Below are 21,823 nucleotides of genomic sequence, written 5' to 3' on the forward strand. Positions count from 1 at the left end.
ACCCTTAATCTCATGAAACAAACTGAGGCTTGCTGGGTGTGGGGGTGTTAGGGATAGGGTGGCTGGGTTATGAATATTGGGGAGGGTATGTGATATGGTGAGTGCTGTGAAGTGTGTAAGCCTGACAGTTCACAGACCTGTACCCCTGGGGCAAATAATACATATGTTAAAAAATAATTAAAAATATAAGAAATAAATAACACAGCTATTAAAAAAAAAAAAAAGAAAGTTATGGATTGTAGGTCTTTAGAGGTAGCAGCCTGTTGATGGATTTTAGCCACTATGAGTAACAGTTAAGAGCCAGTTCCAAACAACAAAACCTGCAATAACCAATTAGTTCCCCTCTCTCTTTCCTGCTGCATAAAATAAGAAAGATTTGAATTTCAGTTAAGGTATGACTTTTAATTTCAATTTCTACTTCTTGTTTTTATCCTTTTACCTTAATCTTACTGGAAAATTGTTGTTACCAACCCTCTTTGTAGGCTGCTTTCCTTTTCAGGGTGTCACAGGAAACCTCTCCTGGATTGGAGTCTGCCTTCAGACTGATATGCACAGGGTCTTTGGGAAAAGTCCCTAGGCCTATGGAGCATAAACCAGAGCCTTGGCATTTTGGTATGCATAATTGAGTAACACCTAGGAAGCATCCATGGTGTTTTACCAAGGAGCTAATGTGCCTTGTCAGGTCCTTGTTCAGGACATTTATATTTGTCCATTAATTTTTTAAGCAGTACCACACCAGGGATTGGACCCATAATATCCTGTTGGGTCAGGGGACAGGTAGCAATGGTAGTAAGTAAAGTGGCAACACAGACTATAGGCCTCTGTGTGGGTTCCCTCTGTGGTGCTGTTGGCTTCCAGTTACAGGGCTATTTTTCTCTTCTCAGTAAGGACATGTAATTTGGGCACAAGCTACTTAACTCAGTGGTTACAAGTGGAAATTTCCAATCTTCCTCACCTAACGGAATCATTTCTATTCACTTTTGGCCCAGAATCCTCCTTGGCAGTGACAGTAGCCTTGCAGTCTAATCCACCCTCCCTTGCTTTCCTTGGCTTAGGAGGTCCCTTATACACATTAATAATCAATTAAGACCTTTATAATTAGTAGTCTAATCATTTCATTGGAGCATATGGCCTTGCTCATGCTGCTCTGGGGAGATTCTTCAATTACGATGGCAGGCATGACATTTTAGGTTAGATATTGCAGGCAACATATGACAAAGGCAATGTGTAAAAGCACATAGCAGCATGACAGACCCTAAAGGTGCTCCTTTCTCAGATGGTCAGTTTGGCAATTAGTAGGCAAGTTGCAGGTAAAGGCATTCCCCTTAGTTAATTGCAAGGTCCTGCCAGTCCTGCCAGTTATGCCAATTGTCGTGTGTTGGTCTTAGCCTTTCAATACCCAGTCTTGTGCCTAGACCAGCCCTTGTGGTTTTTATTATGATAGCAAGATGCCCTTCAGCAATAAACATTTGGAAACTGAAAAAAAATAAAGATTTATTACTTACAGGACCTGGGTATTACACAGCACACATGGTAGAGGTGGGGGAGTGGGAGAGTGCATGATAACGCACATGGGCCTGAAGTTCTGCTTTTATTGGGGTTGAGGTGGGAGCCAAGGGTTTCATAGGCTCACTGTTGGTGAATTTAAAAATGTAAGAGCGGGAATTTAAAGCATGAGAAGAGGGAAAACGGTTGGGGGGGGGGGGGGATGCGGGGTGGCAAATGGTCAGTTATAGAAATCAGCCAAGATTTCTAAAACAGAGGAGCCTTCCTTTGGGAAAGTGGCTTGGCTCCTTATCAAGTTATGTGCTGGCATTCTGTTTATTTGAGATAGCCATCTTTGAAGTAGATGCCTCTTTGAAGTGGTTGCCTTGGCAATAAAAGCTTAAGTCAGGCACTTACATTAAAATAAGAAAAAATACCCTAATTGTCAAGGTTTACACTACGTATTCAAAGGATAGAAATAAGAATAAAGGTAGATAGTGGTGTCTGGGTGGCTCAGTTCATTAAGTGTCCGACTCTTGATTTCAGGTCAGGTTTTCATGATCTCAGCCCTGTGTCATACTCTGGGCTCAGTGCAGAGCTGGCTTGAGATTCCCTCTCCTCCCTCTGCCCCTTCCCAAGCTCTCGTACATGCTTTCTCTGTCTGTCCCTCTCTCACACACACAAAATAAATAAATAAATAATAATAAGGTTAGAGCTAGAAGATTATTTTCATGAAAAATTGAATATAACATGCAGTGTAATTTTTCTGGATTTGGAAATTCATTCTTACAAGCATTGTTATGCTTAAGAGAAATTAGGAGAATGGTGTGCCTGGTGGCTCAGTTGGTTAGGCAGCTGCCTTAGGCTCAACTCATGATCCCAGCACCCTGGGATCAGGTCCACAGCAGGTTCTCTGTTCAGTGGGGAGCCTGCTTCTCTCTCTCCCTCTGGCGCTACCTCTGCTCGTATGCTCCTGCTCTCTCTCTGTCAAATAAATGAGTGAAATTGTAAAAAGAAAGAAAGAAAGAAAGAAATTAGGAGTAAATCTCATCAATTACATATTTGATATTAAGTTTAGGTATAACCTAATTTATCAAGTATTTTCTGTTAAAATGGGAATTAAATACACTCTCTTTGTAATCAAAGTATTTCAGCTGAGATCTGCCTTTTTATGAACAGTTTTTGAAATGTCAGAACATTATCTAGAACTCTTATAAATAAAGGTCTAAGAATGATTATTTGTGGAAAGGACATTAGCAGGCTCATTAAGTAATCTAATAGGTAGCTGAAATACTGCTGACATATTTTACCGTTTTTTGTTGGGTTAGCCATTTAAAGATCGCTGTGAATGGTTCTATGAACATTTGCATTCAGGACAACCAGATTCAGACATGGTGCACAGGCCAGTGAATGAAAATGATATCCTGCTGGTTCACAGAGGTATGTTTAAAAAGAAGCTGATGTGTGTGAGGCACAAAATACTAGTTACTGTAAATTTTAATATGTAAAATTAACCAATGCTACATATTTAGATTCTATTTTTAGGAGTAGCTGTGAAGTTGTGTCAAAAGCAAATTGTGCAAAGCTAAAGCAAGGAATTGCTGTACGGTTCCATGGAGAAGAAGGCATGGTGGGTATAAAAATAAGTGCTGTTAATGTCACTAGATATAAAAGATTGAAATACACTTAAATAAAGTTTAGTATATAATTATAATGGAAGAAATTTGAAATGATGCTGATTTATTATTCAGAAAAAATTTCCACATATAATTCTGTTGATATTTAATTTTATTTTCTTAAACTCAGGGTCAAGGTGTTGTGCGTGAGTGGTTTGATATTCTGTCTAATGAGATAGTCAATCCTGATTATGCATTGTTTACCCAGTCAGCTGATGGTAAGTTGTACAGTCTACATTATTTTTTCTGTCACTTCTCATGTTTTCAAACTACATCAGTGCATTTTATCCTTTGATTCCCGTAGTAGTCCTGTGAGCTAGGTGTGGGATAGTTCCATTTCCTAGAAGAGAAAGTTGAAATTCAGAGTTTTTGTTAACACAATTAATGAGTGGTAGGATCATGAGTGGAACCTGGTTCAGTCTAGCATTCTTTCCTCTACATAGTTGGTTCTCAAGGGCCAGTGCTGACTCTAAGGAAGTTTTCATCAATCTTTTGTAAAGTAAAACTAAATTTATGCAATTTAAGGATTGTCCTTAGACTGCTTTTCTGAGTTAAAATTTCCTTTTGTGAAATAGTGCCTTAGAAAAGATGGACTTAGGAAAATACTTACTTGGAGAAATTAAAATTTGTTAACCCTATTTGAGTTTCCAAGTCTTAAAATTTATCGGTCATAAAAAACAGTCTAGAAATCATGGTGTTAAATCTTAACTTATAATCTATTTATGTATAGTAACTTAGTTTTCGGTCCTTTTAAAAGATTAAAACCTAAAAAGCTCTTATTATCTTATAATAGAAGTAGGTTATTTGTTGAAATGGTACTTTTGACCTGCACAATTCTAATTTGATATAGTAGGCTGAATGGAAATGGTTACTGCCTCATCTATGAGAAGAATACTTGGCAGTTCTCTAACTTAAGAAAGACATACACAAGTGAAGGCGGGATTTCAGTTTTTAAATGCTTTACACAGTTGCGTTTATTTCCTGAAGATCTTTTCCTTCCCAATGTTTAATTAATTTTTTTATAAGGAGAGAGGGCATTATTAATTGTACTTTCTGATTGTCTCCAACCGAACCAGTAGGTAAACCTCCACTGAATAAGGATGACGACTCTGGGAGAGGCAAGAGGGGGACGGTGGTGGGCTGCGGGGATACTAGGGAACTGCAGGTATTCACTTCTGTGATGGGTTCCTCAGACACACATGGTGTATTTGAAGTTGTTTAGGAATATGTGACTGCTTTAATTTTATAACTTCTGACTATTTGCTCTGAGGTAAATTTGGTGCTTTTGTTGTTTTTATGACAAATTTGATGAGGTGCTGGGTTTAGTTAGGCCTGATCTTAGAAGCAAGATTTAGCATTAGAGCATTGTATTTTAGCTTTATTTCATTTCTTTATAGTCCCTTATTCTGAGGCTGTCTGTTTAGTTTCATACCTGAAAAACAGATTTGGTGTGGAATTATGAGTCGAGGTAATTCCTCATACTATGAATATATCAGCAGAGCATATGCTAAAGCGCAGAGATCATAAAGATTGTGATTTGTACTTTTATAAGCCATAGAAGTCTTCTCTTTGGGATCATAGTATTTATAAATTAGAATCTCAGTGAAATACTTCCTGTTCTTAGGTTTAGTTGACATGAAGGGAATTACATTAAAATTTTGAATTAAAAATTCCTAAATGTGGGAGATGTTTGGGTAGTCTTTATGTCTATGATAATTTCTTTAAAACTTGCTTTCTAATTGAATTAAGATATTTACTGTAGAGTTTGGCCTTTGTTGTTACACTGGATGTGAATCCTGGCTCTGCTCCTCTTATTGTTATCATCTTAGTCCAATAAATGTAACCTTTCTGGACCTCAATTTCTCCATTTGAATATGGTGATAATACATGTTTTGTGATGTGGTGAAAGAGAAATCAATTAACCATTATGTAAAAAATGGTTAGCCAAGTGCCTAAGAAATACAGAAAGCACATAGAAAGTAGAAATAATTATTAGAAGCTATTTTTATGTGGAAAACGACATTTTCTTGTTCACTAGGATTTTTCTGAGGTGATGAAAATAGCTGTGTCAGTTTCATTTTATTTACTTTAAAAAAGATTTTATTTATTTATTTGACAGAGAGAGATCACAAGTAGGCAGAGAGGCAGGCAGAGAGAGGGGGAAGCAGGCTCCCCGCCTAGCAGAGAGCCCGATGTGGGGCTCGATCGCAGGACCCTGGGATCATGACCTGAGCGAAAGGCAGAGGCTTTAACCCACTGAGCCACCCAGGAGCCCCAGTTTCATTTATTTTGAACTTAAAACAGAACCTAAACTTTGTGTTCTGTTTTAAGTAGTTTTCAAGTTAAAAACTATTATTTCTTCCTGAAGAGTTTTCCCTATTTATTTCCTTATTTGTTTTTGATTTCTCTTTATCTGTTCTTTTTAATAATCTAGATTTCCCAGAAAGTACTTAGCAAAGGAATTACAAATCAGAGACCTAGGGGTAGAAAGTTGAGTCATTAAAAATCTTTGCTGATTGATTCATCAGTAACCCTAAGCATTCACTATTTTATTTTATTATTATTTTTAAAGATTTTATTTATTTATTTGAGAAAGAGAGAGAGCATGTGCACACACAAGTGGGACAGGGAGCCTGATGTGGGGCTTGATCCCAGGATCCTGAGATCATGACCTGAGCCAAAGGCAGCTACCTAACTGACTAAGCTGCCCAGGTGCCCTAAGCATTCACTATTTTAATAGGTAAAAAATATTTGTGACTAATCCTAGATTATTTATAATTTTGAAATTATTGTTATGTTTGTCTTTGAAGTTTTTCTGCACCTCACAAAACTTTTCTTTGACTTTTAATGCCCAGTCTTACCGATGACTGGGAATGATTCTCAAAATGTACTTGATGGTGAATGACTAGCTTCATGTAGCCCTTTTAAGTCATTAACCATAAACTTCCAGATTTGTACCTTATATCTAAGTAAACCAGTTAGGGCATTGTAGTCTAGTGCCAACAGTGAGAAATCAAAGACTAGCATCACACAAAGTGAAATTATTGTCAAAATATGTATACTAGATGACCAAACATGTCATTTTCCAGAACTTTTTACTTTTCCTTTATTATTTTTTACTTTGTGGTACTATTTCATTAGAGTTTGCAGTTATTCTTTCTTTTAGTGTAAGAGTGCCTAGTGTTTAGTGTTTAGTGTACCTAGAAGAGTAGTAAATAGGAAGAGCTCAATAAATATTTGTTGAATGAGTAACAGTTGTCTTTGGAGTTAGTGATCATCATAGAAAAGTACAAAAAGAGTTTTTTAAAGTTGAGGACTTAGCATTAGGTTTTTCCATTGCACTAGATACTTTTTTTTTTTTTAAGATTTTATTTATGTATTTGACAGAGATCACAAGTAGGCAGAGAAGCAGGCAGAGAGAGAGAGAGGAGGAAGCAGGCTCCCTGCTGAACAGAGAGCTCTGTGTAGGGCTCGATCCCAGAACCCTGGGATCGTGACCTGAGCCAAAGGCAGAGGCTCTAACCCACTGAGCCATCCAGGCGCCCCTGCACTAGATATTTTTTTTAGATTTTTGTTTTCATTGTGATCAAATATATAACATAATATTTACTCTTTTAACCACTTTAAAGTGTACAATTCACTGGCATTAAGTACATTGACAGTGTTGTGTAACCATCACCACTGTTTCCAGACCTTTTGTCATGCAGGTGGAATCATACTAGGTTTTGACAGTAATTGGTAACTATTGCCTTTGCCATTTTCGCTTATATACCTCTGTGGTACTTATTTAAAGTTGATTATTTGTGAGGTGCCTAGGTGGCCATTTGGTTAAGTGTCCAGACTCAAGTTTCGGCTCAGCTCATGATCTCAGGGTTGTGAGATTGAGCCCTGAGTTGGCCTCTGTGCTCAGTGGGGAGTCTGCTAGAGATTTTGTCTCTCTCCCTCTACCCTTCCCCCTGCTTGGGTGTGCTCAGTTGCTCTCTCAAATAAATAAAATCTTAAAAAAAAAAAAGTTGATTATTTATTGTAAGGAATAGTTGGTTGACATGGATTTTGGTGATTTTTCTGATAATTGGTAAAAGGCATCAAGTTCATCACTTAAGAACAGTTGTACATTTAAAATTTTAGTTACTGTCTTGTAGTGCTCTATTCCATAAGGAACAAAAAGTAGTGAAAATCTGCACTGGGCATGTATAGATGAATAAAACAATGCCTGTTCTAATTCACAACCTAGTATTTCTACATTGCTGAGGAAAACGTGTATTATCTTTTAATGTATTATTTTCAGGATCTCTTTGACACATCTTCCAACTACTTTCAGTTAAAAGTATTTCTAAAATTTTCTCTTTGCAAAGACTTACTCTGATAAGTATGTGTGAATTAATGATTATCTTCTGACAATCCCATTGTCTGTTAAATATTCCATAAAGAACATTCTGGTGGAAGTTTATACATAATGTAACCTTGGATTTGCTGAAATTCTATATGAACTGATTTATTTGCACTGAAATGATCTTTCTTTTGCGTCTAGATTCTTAGAAGTAAATTATTTTGTATTTATTTTAATAGGAACAACTTTTCAGCCTAATAGTAACTCTTATGTAAATCCTGATCACTTGAACTATTTCCGGTTTGCTGGACAGATCTTGGGATTAGCTTTGAACCACAGGCAGCTGGTCAACATTTACTTCACAAGATCATTCTATAAGCACATTCTTGGTATGGCTCTATTGTTATTTCCAGAGGCATTTATTTGAAGTGTTTTTCTTAGAATCTTTAGGGAAAAACTAAGTAGGTAAGTGATCGCATTTTGATTGAGGTAGTTTTTATTTCAATTAGAAACTGTCTGTGTATGTAAGGCATTTGGGAGCCTGAGGGAGAGAAAAAAAAAACAATTTTTTTGCTAAAAAGTTGTTTATCATTTTAGTGTGTATATGTTTATGCTAAGAATGCATTTTAATATGAATATGCTTAAGTGAATGGCACTTATTGAAGTATATAATAATTTTTCTGTATAGCTATTTCAAAGAAAGATTACATTATAAAAATGTGGGAAAAAACACAAGTTTAAATTAACAGACTTCCAAATCTAGGAATTAGCGTCTACTTAAATCATGCTGTGAATTGGATTATATTTTGTAGTTTTATGGACTATCTGTAGAGGGCAGTATTTTACCATTAAACAAACAAGGAAAGGCAGAAACATTTAGACTATAACTGCTGTATGTTTGCATTTTTAGGTATTCCTGTAAATTACCAAGATGTGGCATCCATTGATCCAGAATATGCCAAAAATTTGCAGTGGATTTTAGATAATGATATTAGTGATCTGGGTCTAGAGCTAACCTTTTCTGTTGAAACTGATGTGTTTGGAGCAATGGAAGAGGTGCCTTTGAAACCTGGGGGTGGAAGTATTCTTGTCACACAAAATAATAAAGTGAGTATTTGAATACTTATCATAGCCATTGTTTGTAACTTGGCCCTGTTAGTTTGCTGATTACTCTAGCCTCCTGACACTAGCTAGAAAAACTTTTACTGTTAGAGTTTCATAATATTTTTTAACAGATAAAATATTTAAATTAACTAAACCATCAAATACCAAATTTTTAGTTAGGAAGGATCATTTCACTACTGTGTTAGATAGCTGAGGCAGTTCCTGAAGCAGCCCAGAGCACAATTCAGTTGATTCTATAATTTGGGCATCTCTTTATTAAAAACTTCGATTAGCAATAGAAGTTTACACCAAAATCGTATTAGGATTTAGTCACTGTTCCATCTTCTGAAGTACGATGTTAAGAGTTCCAGTAGAGAAAAGAAGAATTTCCCATGTTAAACTTTGTACATGCTTTTGGTATCCAATAAGTCTGTTAGATTGGTTTTTTAAGCTTTATAACTTGATTATTTTTATTTATTGTTCTGTCTTTTGTTTGTGAATATTTTTTCCAGTTTTATTGAAAAATAATTGACAGCTGCACATACTAGTTTTAAATTTTGTCATATGTTTTAAATTTCCCTGTTGAGAAATATGATTCAGTTTTATGTTATATTTTGATATGTAGGAAATTGGGAGCCAGAAAATCTGGTTTGGGAACTCTACTTCTGTCATTTACTAGTAGCAACTTCTGGTTAAACAAGACTCAGTTCTTTTTCCTTTCCATTAGTTGTATTGTAATTCCAAGACAGCTTCAGAAGCAACTAACTTTAAGAAATTATGCCCATTGATTTAGTAAAATACGGATTTTTTTTCTTTGAAAGACCAAAAGACTTGGCTGCATTTTAACCTCTTTGAGCCTCAGTTTTCTGTTTTGTAGACTTGAGATAATGATACCTCCCATACAGAATCATTACTAGCATTTTGCAAGCTGAAAACCAGAAACAAAATAGTGCTCTATAAAAAGAGGATAGTGCTCTATAAAAAGAGGTTTTTAGTTTGAGATAGGTATAGGGTATTGGAAAGTTATATTATGGTATGCAGTTTTACTTTTTGCAACTTAGATACTATATTGAGGAAAAAAACATGAAGTTTAATTTTTGAAAATAAGATCAGAAGCTGAGTTTTGCACACATATGTTTAGATGTTTTTTAGTTTGCTCTCTAATTTGACACATAAGGACACTGAAACCTAAAGAGTTAATGGTAAAGCTGGGGACAAAACCCAGGTCTCCTACTTTCAAGTCTGATGTTCTTCCTTTTGCAAAATTAATCATGTTAAGGAAGATCTTACTTGATTTTTAATATAATGAGTCATGTTAAGCTATAGATAATGAAAAGACTAAAATGCTTCTTTTTTTCTTTTTTTTTTTAAAGATTTTATTTATTTGACAGACAGAGACAGCAAGAAGGGAACATAAGCAGGGGGAGTGGGAGAGGGAGAAGCAGGTTTCCCACCAAGCGGAGCCTGATGCAGGGCTCGATTCTAGGGCCCTGGGATCATGACCTGAGCCGAAAGCAGATACTTAACGACAGAGCCACCCATGCTCCATCACCCCAAAATGCTTCATTTTCAAAATATGTATAAGCTTGCCAGTGATTGAAAATATGTTTTAAAATCTTCTATTTATTAGATTGTCCACCCTGTACTGCGTTTATTATTTTATTTTACACTGGAGACCTATTCTCAATTAAGGGTAATGAAATTATACTGTCTTTATTATAAGCAAGTGATTGTTTTTCACCAGAGAAACTCAAACATGATTCTTATCTGTGAATACTGTGGTGAGTGGACTTGTCACCCTCTCAGATATATTTTATATGACAAAGTGGAAAGACCCATTAACAATTGTATGATGTATAGGTATATTTATACTTCTATCTCCTAACAGTCCCCCTCCCATTATGACATGATTTTTGGTTAGATTTTTAAAAAGACATTTTATTAATTCTTTGGCACTCATGTCTTTTATGAATTCTAGAAAGAAGGAAGATACTGAGTAAATAACAAGAATATACACACATTGAGGGTGTACCTTTCACTGTGAGTCTAGTTAGACTGGAATACTTACTATTGTAATATTATGAGACTGATGCCTTACCACTTGGCAACCGCTTTACTATTGTAATATTAAAAAGGCTGAAACTGGGGTGCCTGGTGGCTCAGTGGGTTAAAGCCTCTGCCTTTGGCTCAGGTCATGATCCCAGTGTCCTGGGATCAAGCCCGGCATCGGGTTCTCTGCTCCGCAGGGAGCCTGCTTCCTCCTATCTCTCTTCCTGCCTCTCTGCCTACTTGTGATCTCTGTCTGTCAAATAAATAAATAAAATCTTAAAAAAAAAAGGCTGAAACTTTTGCTTCTAAGTTAAATCCATTTTTATTTAACTATATTAACTAATTTTTGGTTGATTATATGTGACTTTTTTTATTATTAGCTTTTGGTAATAAAGCAGGATCTCAATCACTAATATGTTAATTCTTCTCAGCTTTCATTTTTGTGATGTAAACATTTCAGAGTTTCAGAAAGAGCCAAGTATAATTGTTTTTTTTTGAGTCAAGCATAATTCTGTATCAAATTGTTGATGCTTAAACATTTAATGCTTACTCAATAAGCAACCTAATTTTTTAAAATTAAAAACCTTTAGAATCATACCTGCATCTGAAATTGATTACTTGCTTTTAGATTGTTATTCAGTTTACAAATAAAATTTTCAATTTTTAGAAATTTTGTGTTTTTTTTTTAACATATATTTCTTTTAAGAACTTTTTTGTTACTCTAAGGTTAGACTTTTACTTACTTATCTCTATAGGTATAAAGTTGTAACTGTCACCTTTGGAGTTCAGCTTCAAAATCTGTAAGCATGTTGCAGCTTAAATGAGTTACCAAGCTTGTTAGTATGAGAAAATCTGTGTAAGCTGATCTCCACATGGGGGAGTCATTTAGTCCCAAGTTTTATGGAAAGGCTTTGATAATTGTGGAATGAAGTCAAATAAATGAAAATACCTTTGTTTAAGAAGGAGTACATTAAATAAATATAAATGATGTAGTCAGAAGAATATATATCCATTCCACATTTTATTTTTAAAAATTTAAAAAAAATTTTTAAATTCCACATTTTAAATACAATGCTCTTTTAAATTTAATTTTGTACCTATCAATTTGTTTAAAAATCTTAAAAAATAATAATGAAACTAAACTCTGGTTTCACTTTTGAAAATGGATGAATTACCAGGAGCTGAGCATTTATTTATTTATTTATTTGTTTGTTTATTTTTAAGATTTTTATTTATTTATTTGACTAGGCAAGTATTTGACAAGTAGGCAGAGAGGCAGGCAGAGAGAGAGGAAGGGAAGCAGGCTCCCTGCTGAGCAGAGAGCTCGATGCCAGGCTCAATATCAGGAGCCTGGGATCATGACCTGAGCTGAAGGCAGAGGCTTTAACCCACTGAGCCATCCAGGCACCCTGGAGCTGAGCATTTAAATAGTATTTTCATCTTCCTTTTAAAATTTTTGCTTTTATTTTTCACTTTCTCTCTCTCTCTTTTTTTTTTTTTAAGGTTTTATATATTTATTTGTCAGAGAGAGAGAGAAAAATACAAGCAGGGGGAGTGGCAGGCAGAGGGAGAAGCAGGCCCCCTGCTGAGCAGGGAGCCTGGATGTGGGACTCAATCCCAGGTACCTGGTATTATGACCCAATCTGAAGGTAGACACTTAACTGACTGAGCCACCCAGGCATCCCCTCTTTTTTTTTTTTTTTTTTTTTTTGAGCAGAAGCTAGAATCATGGAGTCATAAAATTTGAGTTAGAAGTGGCAAGTTTTCTTATATCTTCAGTCTGTCTCCTAGAATTGAAGAGTAAGCTCCATGAGTTTTAAATGCTAACACTTTTAAGTATTAATCATGAAGTTCATTCAGGCTGGGAGGGAAAAAAATAGGGATGGGATAAGACAGGATATCAAGGAATAGAAGAGGTGGCATGGAATAGAGGAGGTGGCATGGAAGTTGAATTACAGAGGGGAAGCGTTAAGTGGTCAGTTAAGAGTAGGGGGGTGGAAAGGGAAAAATGTTCTGGGCTTATAGAAAGTTAAGGGTGACAGAACACGATGTGTTCAAGGAACCACAGGTAGATCAGAGAGTTGTAGATCTTAGCCTAGATTGCAAAGCAAATGTGTAGTAAAAGATGAGAGGAGTAGACAGGGGCCAAATTCTGAAAGACTCTGCATCCACAATTAAGAATTGGAAAATTATTCTGAAGACTGTAGGGATGATTGTAGATGTTACAGAGGCAAGTTTCATCAGTGGATTCTGTTTCTTAAAAACACAAAAACAAACTTGGAATGTGAAGAATGAATTGAAATGGGGCAGTATTGGAGTCAAGGCAACTGATAGGTGGTGGTGGTATTGTTCTGGGGAGAATGCATGAGGATTTTATAAGACGGTGGCAGTGAGGATGGAGAAGATGAGGTAGTGTCTTGCCTTTTTGGCATATCTGCTTATGCCTACAAAAGAAACCTGGTTATCCTTTGGAGTTTTCAGGAGAGAAATTTTCAGTGAGAACACTTATATACCAGAACAGTAGTAAGTGGATGAACTCAGGAAAGAAGCTTTTATACACCGAAGATTTATATTGAAACCGTAAATTGAATTATGCCAACAATAATGCCATTTAAACTGTCAATTACTGAAAAAATAACTATTCCAAACTGTTCTACAAATGGGCCCAGTTTATTCCTCTGCTTAGAGGAGGGGGAAAAAAGAGCATCTTGTTTTCACTAGTAAAAGTTAATTATTATTTAAGTAAATATGGTTCATTTAGATATCTTTTGAGAAATAATGAAAAACAATTTTCAAGAAGAAAAATAGCTTAAATTTTGCATTTTTTTTTTTTTCAAGATCACCACCATTTCTCGTAAGACATAATTTAGGTTGGAAGCCTGAAGAGAAGTTAAAATTTTAAGGAAGATGTCTGAGAGATGAATATTATTTATTCCACATATTCAGAAGACTAGGAGATTATTAAAACAAAATGTTTCTATAAATATAGACATATAATTTAACTGGAACATATTATCTGAAAGTTCAGTCTTCTTAGTCTTAGTGTTTTTACGTTTTTCACTTCAGTTTCTTTTTTGCTTACTGATTTTATATCACTTATAGGATCAGAGGGTGAGCCAGAAAAAAGTTGCTAAGGCTCTTTTTTGTTGCTGTTGTTGTTTCTATGCTATGCTTTCGAGTTGAAAGCTTTCTATGTATTTATATAATTATTTCACCAGTACAAGTACTAAGATTCTTTAATATGATTAATTCTTCAATTTAATTCTTTGGCAGTATTATTTTATGTCTTCAAAGAACAGACAACAAAACTCAGGTGGGAGCAAACATGACTCTTAGGATATGCCGTCTGTTAGGGATGACAAAAGATCCTCTGCCCCCAAGTTTTATTAATCCCTTATAATAGCTTAGAAGAAAATGATAGTTTATGTTTGGTTTGTAATTAATGTTTAATTCTGCAACTCTTTATGCCAGTGTTTTGTGGACTGGTTGCCATCTACATATTCAGTGTTTCCTTATTTAAAGCATTTAAGATATTTGATGATGTTGTTCAGGGCATAAAGTGTGGGGAGGTGAGTCACTTGGATGCCTGTATAGATAGTGGGAATGCAGTCAGTATATTTCTGCTCAGTATGAATAGTCAGAATGTTAGTGTGTAATGGTAGTGGATGTTCATAGTAATAATTGCATCATCAAGAAAACGTTAATTTGTGTTATTCTGTTTGAGGATGTACAGTGTTTAAGGAAGCAGGGAAACATTTTAGCTCAGTTGGATTTATATTTTCTTCTGTTAAATAGTGGTATTTCAACTATGTGGAAAACTTTATTTCACTAAACATCTTAGCAGGATTTGTGATGGCTACACTTTTATTAGTCGTCTTTCTTTTTTTAAAAAAAGATTTTATTTTATTTATTTGACAGAGAGGGAGAGAGAAAGAGAGCACAAGCAGGGTGAGCAGAAGAGGGAGAAGCAAGCTCCCTGCTGAGCAGGGAGCCTGATGTGGGGCATGATCCCAGAACCCTGGGATCATGACTTGAGCCAAAGGCAGTCACTTAACCAACTGAGTCACCCAGGTGCCTGATTTTATTATTTTTCTGAGTAATAATTTAGACCAGAATTCATACACATTTAATTTAACTTAATACGGAAACTGATATTAGAAGGAGCTGATTTCCACAAATTGATACACAATGACTATGGATCCAAGTTATAGAAATAAATGTGGAAAATATTTAGAATATTAGAATAATATTCCATATTAGAAGAATAAAAGGGAACATGTAAGGAAAGAATAGTATACTTGTGGGAATTAATTTTTAAAAAGAGAATGTGTGAGGAAATACTAGGAATTAAGTAATTGAAAACAGAATTTGTACTACTCTGATAAATATGGAGTACAATAATGGCCAGTTAAAATTGGTGAAGTGTACTTTGAGTAGTTCACAAATATTTTCCTTTTTATTTTAGAGTGAGAGAGCACATGTGCATATCTGAATGGTGGGAGGAGGAAAGAGGGGCAGAGGCAAAGGGAGAGAGAGAACCTTAAGCAGGCTCCGTGTCCAGTATGGAGCCCAAAACAGGGCTAGATCTCATAAACCTGATATTATGAGCTGAGCTGAAATAAAGGGTTGAATGCTTACCTGATTGAGCTCCCCAGGAGCCCCACAAATCTTTTACTTTTATGCTTCTTAATTTAAGGTCTTGAATAATGATCATTAAATAGTACTATAAGATTCTAAGAGCAAAACATTTTGGGAAAAAACTGGTCTTGTTAAGGGAAGATAGGGTCTCATAAAGCATCTTAAACGTTAATGAATGAGTAGAGCAGAAAAATTTAGTAGTTGAGTAAGTTTATGTAGAGCACACGTAAACTAAAAGATAATGATGTGCTAATATTGAAATCATTGCTGGTTATCACTTGGAAGTGTGCTAAATATATTATTTCTTGGATTGGACATGAAAATCTAGTTTATATTTCTCTTTGATTGTTTGGCACTCATTTTTGTCTCCTCTCTGGTAACTACCTAAATGTAGTAACTGATTAAATCCTGTACAGTGGAAAAAAACTTCTGGGTGGTAGGGAGTGTGATTTGGGGGTGGGAGTGTGATCTGGGGGCTATTCAGTAGGCTGAATAGCAGAGATGACAGCTTTCCCTGTGCCTGGGGCTATGTGGGTTTGGGGAGAACTATGGAGAATCCACCATGACACTTCTATAGCTTTGACATGTATGAATTCATAGGCAGTAGTTATATATAACTTGCTAGCTCAGTCCTTGTGGGTTTTTCCCCCCGCTGGGGTAGAGTTAGGAAGTGGGATGGGGCACAGCATTGGTTTAGTGCCACCCCCCCCCCCCCAAATAAAGAAGGAACCTAAAATAGGCTTTTTCTACTCTCTTTAGAACATTCATACCTGGCAGGTAAGAACTATGTATAGCATATTGCTTTTTAGTCTCAAAGTTTCACTTAGAGGTAATTTAAAATACACAAATGATAACAATTGATAGAGTTGATTGATAAATATGTAATATTTGATTCTTGTCTGAGCCAAAATATATTATTACCAGTTAAATTTTAAGTGACACTGTTTTCTGTAATGATGTATTTTAAAATGAAATGTGTAAAAGTAGTTTACCTTAATTTAGAATCAAGTCAACTATGCTTAAATGACCCATTTTATCAAGTTCTCAGTATGTATTAAATGCACTTGTTGAATGTATGCATTCTTTCAATATTTGTTGAACATTTACAAAGTGGCAGCCACTTTTTAGGAGCTGGGAATATATACTAGAAAACAAAGAAAGCCCCTGCCTACAGAGAGATTACATTCTAATGAGATACTTCCGTCAGAGACATGAGAAAGTATAGACACTAAGGTCTGAACAAGCTTATAGTTGGGCAATAGAGAGAATGAACAAGGGGGAGAGTAGAAAGAAATGAGATGAGAGGGCACAACAGAAACTGGATCATTTAGGGTCTTAAAGGCTAGGAAAGTAATTTATATTTTACAAAGTTGTTTTGTTTTTAAGGTGGGTGAGAGGTGCTTGACTGAGCCACCTAGGCACCCCTCACTGTAAGACTGAGCAGGAGCGATGTGATCTAAATTATCTATGAAATTATATAGAAAATATTTATTTATATATTTAAAAGATTAGTTGGTGGTATGGGAGAAGCAGTACAGAGGCAAAAATGGAAGGCAGCTATGCTCACCACTATACCACCAACGCCAGAGGCAAAAATGGAAACCGAGACACCACATGATACAGTAACCCAGATGAAGGTGATGATGATGGCTTGGACCAGGGTGCTGGATGTGGAGATGGTGAGACAGGGTTGGTTTGAGAATGTTGTTTGGAGGTAGTTTTTTTTTTTAAGATTTTTTCTTTTTATTTTTTTTTTAATTTATTTTTATTTACTTATTTGACAGAGATCACAAGTAGACAGAGAGGCAGGCAGAGAGAGACGAGGAAGCAGGCTCCCCGCTGAGCAGAGAGTCCGATGTGGGGCTCGATCCCAGAACCCTGGGATCATGACCTGAGCCGAAGGCAGAGGCTTTAACCCACTGAGCCACCCAGGCGCCCCTGGAGGTAGTTTTGATAGCAGTCACTGATACAGCGTGTGAGAGAAATCATGGGTGATTGATTCCTAGGATTTTGGCCAAAGTAGCTCAATGATTGGTAGATTGTGGGTTTACTGAGATACTTGAATAATGGTGTCTCTAAACCTTTTCCTCTTTTTTTTTTTTTTAAGATTTTATTTATTTATTTGACAGAGAGAGAGAGATCACACGTAGGCAGAGATGCAGGCAGAGAGAGAAGTCTCCCTCCTAAGCAGAGAGCCCGACGTGGGGCTTGTTTCCAGGACCCTGAGATCATGACCTGAGCCGCCGAAGGCAGAGGATTCACCCACTAAGCCACCCAGGCACCCCTCCTTTTTTTTTTTTTTCTTTCTTTCTCTTTTTTAAAAATTTATTTATTTGACAGGAGAGGGAGAGAGTAAGCACAAGCAGGGGGTATGGCAGGCAGGGGAGAAGCAGGCTCAGCAAGAAGCCCAATGTGGGACTCCATCCCAGGACCCCGGGATCACAACCCAAGCTGAAGGCAGAGGCTTAACTGACTGAGCTTCTCAGGCGCCTCCAACCCCTTACCTCTTAAATGAAGAATGATTATATCAATATTATATTAAGTATGTGAAATTGGAAAAAAAATCACTTTTATTTTTTTTTTAATAGGCGGAGTATGTTCAGCTTGTTACTGAACTTCGAATGACAAGAGCCATTCAGCCTCAGATCAATGCTTTTTTGCAGGGCTTTCATATGTTCATTCCACCTTCTCTCATACAGCTTTTTGATGAATATGAATTGGTAAGGAAAAACATCAGTTCATTTTGGTTACAAAACAGCACAAAACTCCAGTCGCTATAACTCAGAAATAATTTTGGAGTACTATGGTAAATAATGTATAATATGACATTATGGTTTGATGCCCTTGTTTAGAGATTTCTTATAAGATTTGTGATTGCGCTTCTCTTAAGCTTAATAGCCATAGTAACAATTCCTTAGTGTGAAATGAAAACAAAAATGGAGTCCATTTTCAAAGTATTTTACATGGGAGATGTTAAAGGCCAGTCTTCTCAAAAGCAATATTCATATTATATAGTTAACCCTTAAGCCTTGAACAACACATGTTTGAACTGTTGTGAGTTCAAACTTAAAAGTATATGTTTTCCAGTATAACACAGTAAATTTTCTTTTTCTTTCTTTTTTTTAAGATTTATTTATTTGAGAGCAAGAGAGAGCATGTGTGAGTTGGGGAAGGAGCAGAGGGGGAGGGAGAAAAGAAGAGAAAAAGTCTTAAGCAGATTTCACACTAAGCATGGAGCCCAATGTGGGGTTCAGTCTCACAATCCTCAGATCATGATGTAAGCCCAAACCAAGAGCCAGACACTCAGCCAACTGAGCCATCCCAAGACGCCTCTTCCTTCTGATTTTCTTAATAATATTTTTTCTCCTAGTTTGCCTTGATCTAAGAATAGGATATGTGTAATTCATGTAACATAAAAAATATGTTTATTGTTTATGTTATCTGTAAGGCCTCTGGCCAGCAGTAGGCTATTAGTAGTTAAGTTTTGGGGGAATTCAAATGTTACATGTGGATTTTGACTGCATGGGGTCAGAGTCCATAACACCTGCATTGTTCAAGCAAGAATCAACTGTACTTCCAAACTTTTAGTTTGACCATATGAGGTACAAGATAATGATACTAACTTCTTACTTAACTTCCGAAAAGAATTAGGTTTTTCTTACTCTATTTGTTTAATTTTCTCTAACTTCTTATTTTACCATATATAATTCTAAATTTTCCATTTTAAATCTGTGTGGAGTCCTTACTTTGTTGGCATCTAGTTTCTAATGTTTGTTTTGCTCTTTTAATTTCCTTGCCTTTTACTATGACCGGACAGGATTTCTAATTTTATATGCTTTATGTTTGCATTTTCCCTCATATCCTTTTTCTCTCTCATGATTGGTAATAAATTATTTTCAAACTCTTGGAGTTGTCTAATGCCATAATTAAACATAGTTTTTTGTGTTTTTTTTTTTTTAAGATTTTATTTGAGAGAGTGAGTGAGAGAGCACATGAGCAGAGGCAGAGGGAGAGGGAGAAGCAGACTCCCCACTGAGCCAGGAGCCCAATGCAGGGCTTGATCCCAGAACCCTGGGATCATGACCTGAGCCAAAGGCAGATGCTTAACTGACTGAGCTACCCAGGCGCTCCCATAGTGTTTTGAATAGAGTATAGAGTATAGCTAATTTTTTATTTTAAAAAATGTAATTTGGAATAGTAAATTTTAGATCAGTGGAAAAGTATCCTTTGGTTTTTATTCTTTCCCATAAAATTAGTTTTACCCTGTGCTTTTCACATTACTTTATGAGTAAGTACACTGATTTATACCTTTTAATTTTACATATATGCCAGTATTTTTTGGTTTATCATAGTATATCTTAGTATAATAGTGAATAAAATTTGCGAGTTAATTTTGAAGTCCATTGTGACTTAGTTTCATTAAATGTCAGTTTTGAGGGGTTTTTTTTTTGCTTGAATTTTTAGGTTTAAGATTAATGGTTTTGTTTAGTATGGACTCATCTAGTTTTTACGTGGCAGTAAGTTATTTTTAGCATTTAAAAATGGAGGAGTACTTATGAACTATTATTAAACATGATTGAAATCTGACTTTTTTTACATTAAATTGGCTTTGTGAGTTCAAAACAGAGACTTCCACATTATCTTCTGGACCTCTGTGTAAAAAAAAAAAAAAAACAACAAATAGCAACAATGTAAATAATTGACAAAAACTTTGCCTCCTGATTTACTGATATTGCTCAGTTTTATGAGATTTATTGATTTATAGTGTATGTAGAGAAAAGTATATGCATCTTAATGTACAGTTTGATGAATTTTTATAAACTGAATATACCCATAAAACCAGCACCCGGATCAAAAAACAGAGAAATCCTGGCACCCCTCATGTCCACTCCTGTTCTATTCCAGTCACTATCCCTCTTCATGGGGAACTACTCTTCTGACCTTTTTTTTCCCATTAACATTATTATTATTCTTGTTGTTACATTTATTTAAATTCAGTAAATTAACATATAATATATTACTAGTTTCAGAGGTAGAGCTCAGTGATTCATCAGTCTTATATTTTTTCTTTAAGATTTTATTTATTTATTTTTGAGAGAGAACCTGAGAATGGGGAGGGACAGAGGCAGAGGGAGAGAGAGAATCTCCAGCAGACTCCCTGCTGAGCACAGAGCCCAATGTGGGGCTCCATCTCATGACCCAGAGATCTTGACCTGATCCAAAATCAATAGTCGGGTGGTTAATGGACTGAGCCACCCAGTCTTCCCCTTCTGACTTCTAAAAATACCATAGATTAGGTTTCTCATTTTTGAACTTAATGTAAATGGAGAAGTCACCCAAATATATCTGCCTTCTTTTTATGAAAATTGTACATATTGTTGCATGAAGTTGTAATTTGTTCCTTTTTATTGCATTATAGCATTTCATTGTATCAGTGTGTGTGTGTCTGTGTGTAGAGAGAGAGGTCTATGCTTGATGAACATTTGGTGGGTTCTTTTCAGTTTTGGGTTATTTGAAGTAGTGCTGTTACAAACATTCTAATACATGTCTTTAGGAGGGTGTATGTGTGCATCTTAAAATGTAATTGCTGGGACATAGGGTGTGCATTTATTCTATTGTAGTAGATAATTTGCAGATAGTTTAAGTGGTGTGTCAGTTTGTATTCCCACCAATAGGTATGAGAGTTTGGGTATTTCATGTCTTCACTAGCACTTGATACTTTCTTTTTCATTTTTACCATTTTTGCGGATCAGTAGTGATGTTTCATTTACCTAATGACTAATGAGGTTGAGTGTGTTTATATGTTCATTGGCCAGTTTCACTCTGGCGTCAGGTGGCTCAGTGGGTTAAGCATTTGCCTTCAGCTCAGGTCATGATCTCATGGTCCTGGGATCAAGCCCTGCATTGGGCTCTCTGCTCAGCGGGAAGCCTGATTTTCCCTGTCTGCTGCTCCCCTTGCTTGTGCTTTCTCTCTCTCTCTGTCAAATAAATAAAATCTTAAAAAAAATAAAGTGTTTACTCAAGTAATTTGTCCATTTTTCTATTGTGTTTTCTGTTTTGTTTGTTTTTTGTTACTGATTTATAGGATTCTTTATAGGAATGTCATCTGTATTGTGAATATCTTCTATTCTGGTATCTTTAAGTGAATAAAATCTTTAGTTTTAAAACAGTTCAGTTTATCACTGTTTTTTCCTTTTTTTTTAATGAATGGATTTTTTTTGTCTCCTTTAAGAACCTGTTTCTTATTCCAAGGTCATGAAAGTGTTTCCCATGTTTTCTCCTAAAAGCTTTCTTTATTCCTTTATCTTTCATATTTTGGTCTGCTGCTGTTAAATTTTCAGTTGTGGTTTGTATTAGAAGTTAGGTCAGGATTCCTCATCTGTCTTAGACTCTGGCTTTACTATGTTGAGCTGATTGAGATGGAGGGATTATTTGGAAAGAGCAGTGTTGTCAGCATGATCCTGATATATGCAGTGATGAAAATTATTATTAAAAATGTGTTTTTTGCCAGGCACTTTATATTTATTAACTTTTAACATTT

The 21,823-nt window shown here is 35.8% G+C and overlaps 1 protein-coding gene across 4 annotated transcripts in view; it reads left to right on the forward strand.

The window, feature by feature from the left end:
- The window catches only part of HACE1 (HECT domain and ankyrin repeat containing E3 ubiquitin protein ligase 1), a 122,378-nt gene that overhangs the window by 83,526 nt on the left and 17,029 nt on the right, over positions 1-21,823 (forward strand). For all 4 annotated transcript variants that reach the window (XM_046004959.1, XM_046004957.1, XM_046004960.1 and 1 more), the window contains 6 exons: positions 2,814-2,925; positions 3,018-3,115; positions 3,292-3,379; positions 7,731-7,880; positions 8,402-8,598; positions 17,871-18,002. In XM_046004959.1, the coding sequence (XP_045860915.1) occupies positions 2,814-2,925; positions 3,018-3,115; positions 3,292-3,379; positions 7,731-7,880; positions 8,402-8,598; positions 17,871-18,002 (777 nt within the window). The remainder of the gene's footprint in view (positions 1-2,813; positions 2,926-3,017; positions 3,116-3,291; positions 3,380-7,730; positions 7,881-8,401; positions 8,599-17,870; positions 18,003-21,823) is intronic.

The sequence above is a fragment of the Meles meles genome, chromosome 5, assembly GCF_922984935.1.
Source record: "Meles meles chromosome 5, mMelMel3.1 paternal haplotype, whole genome shotgun sequence".
Lineage (NCBI taxonomy): Eukaryota > Metazoa > Chordata > Mammalia > Carnivora > Mustelidae > Meles > Meles meles.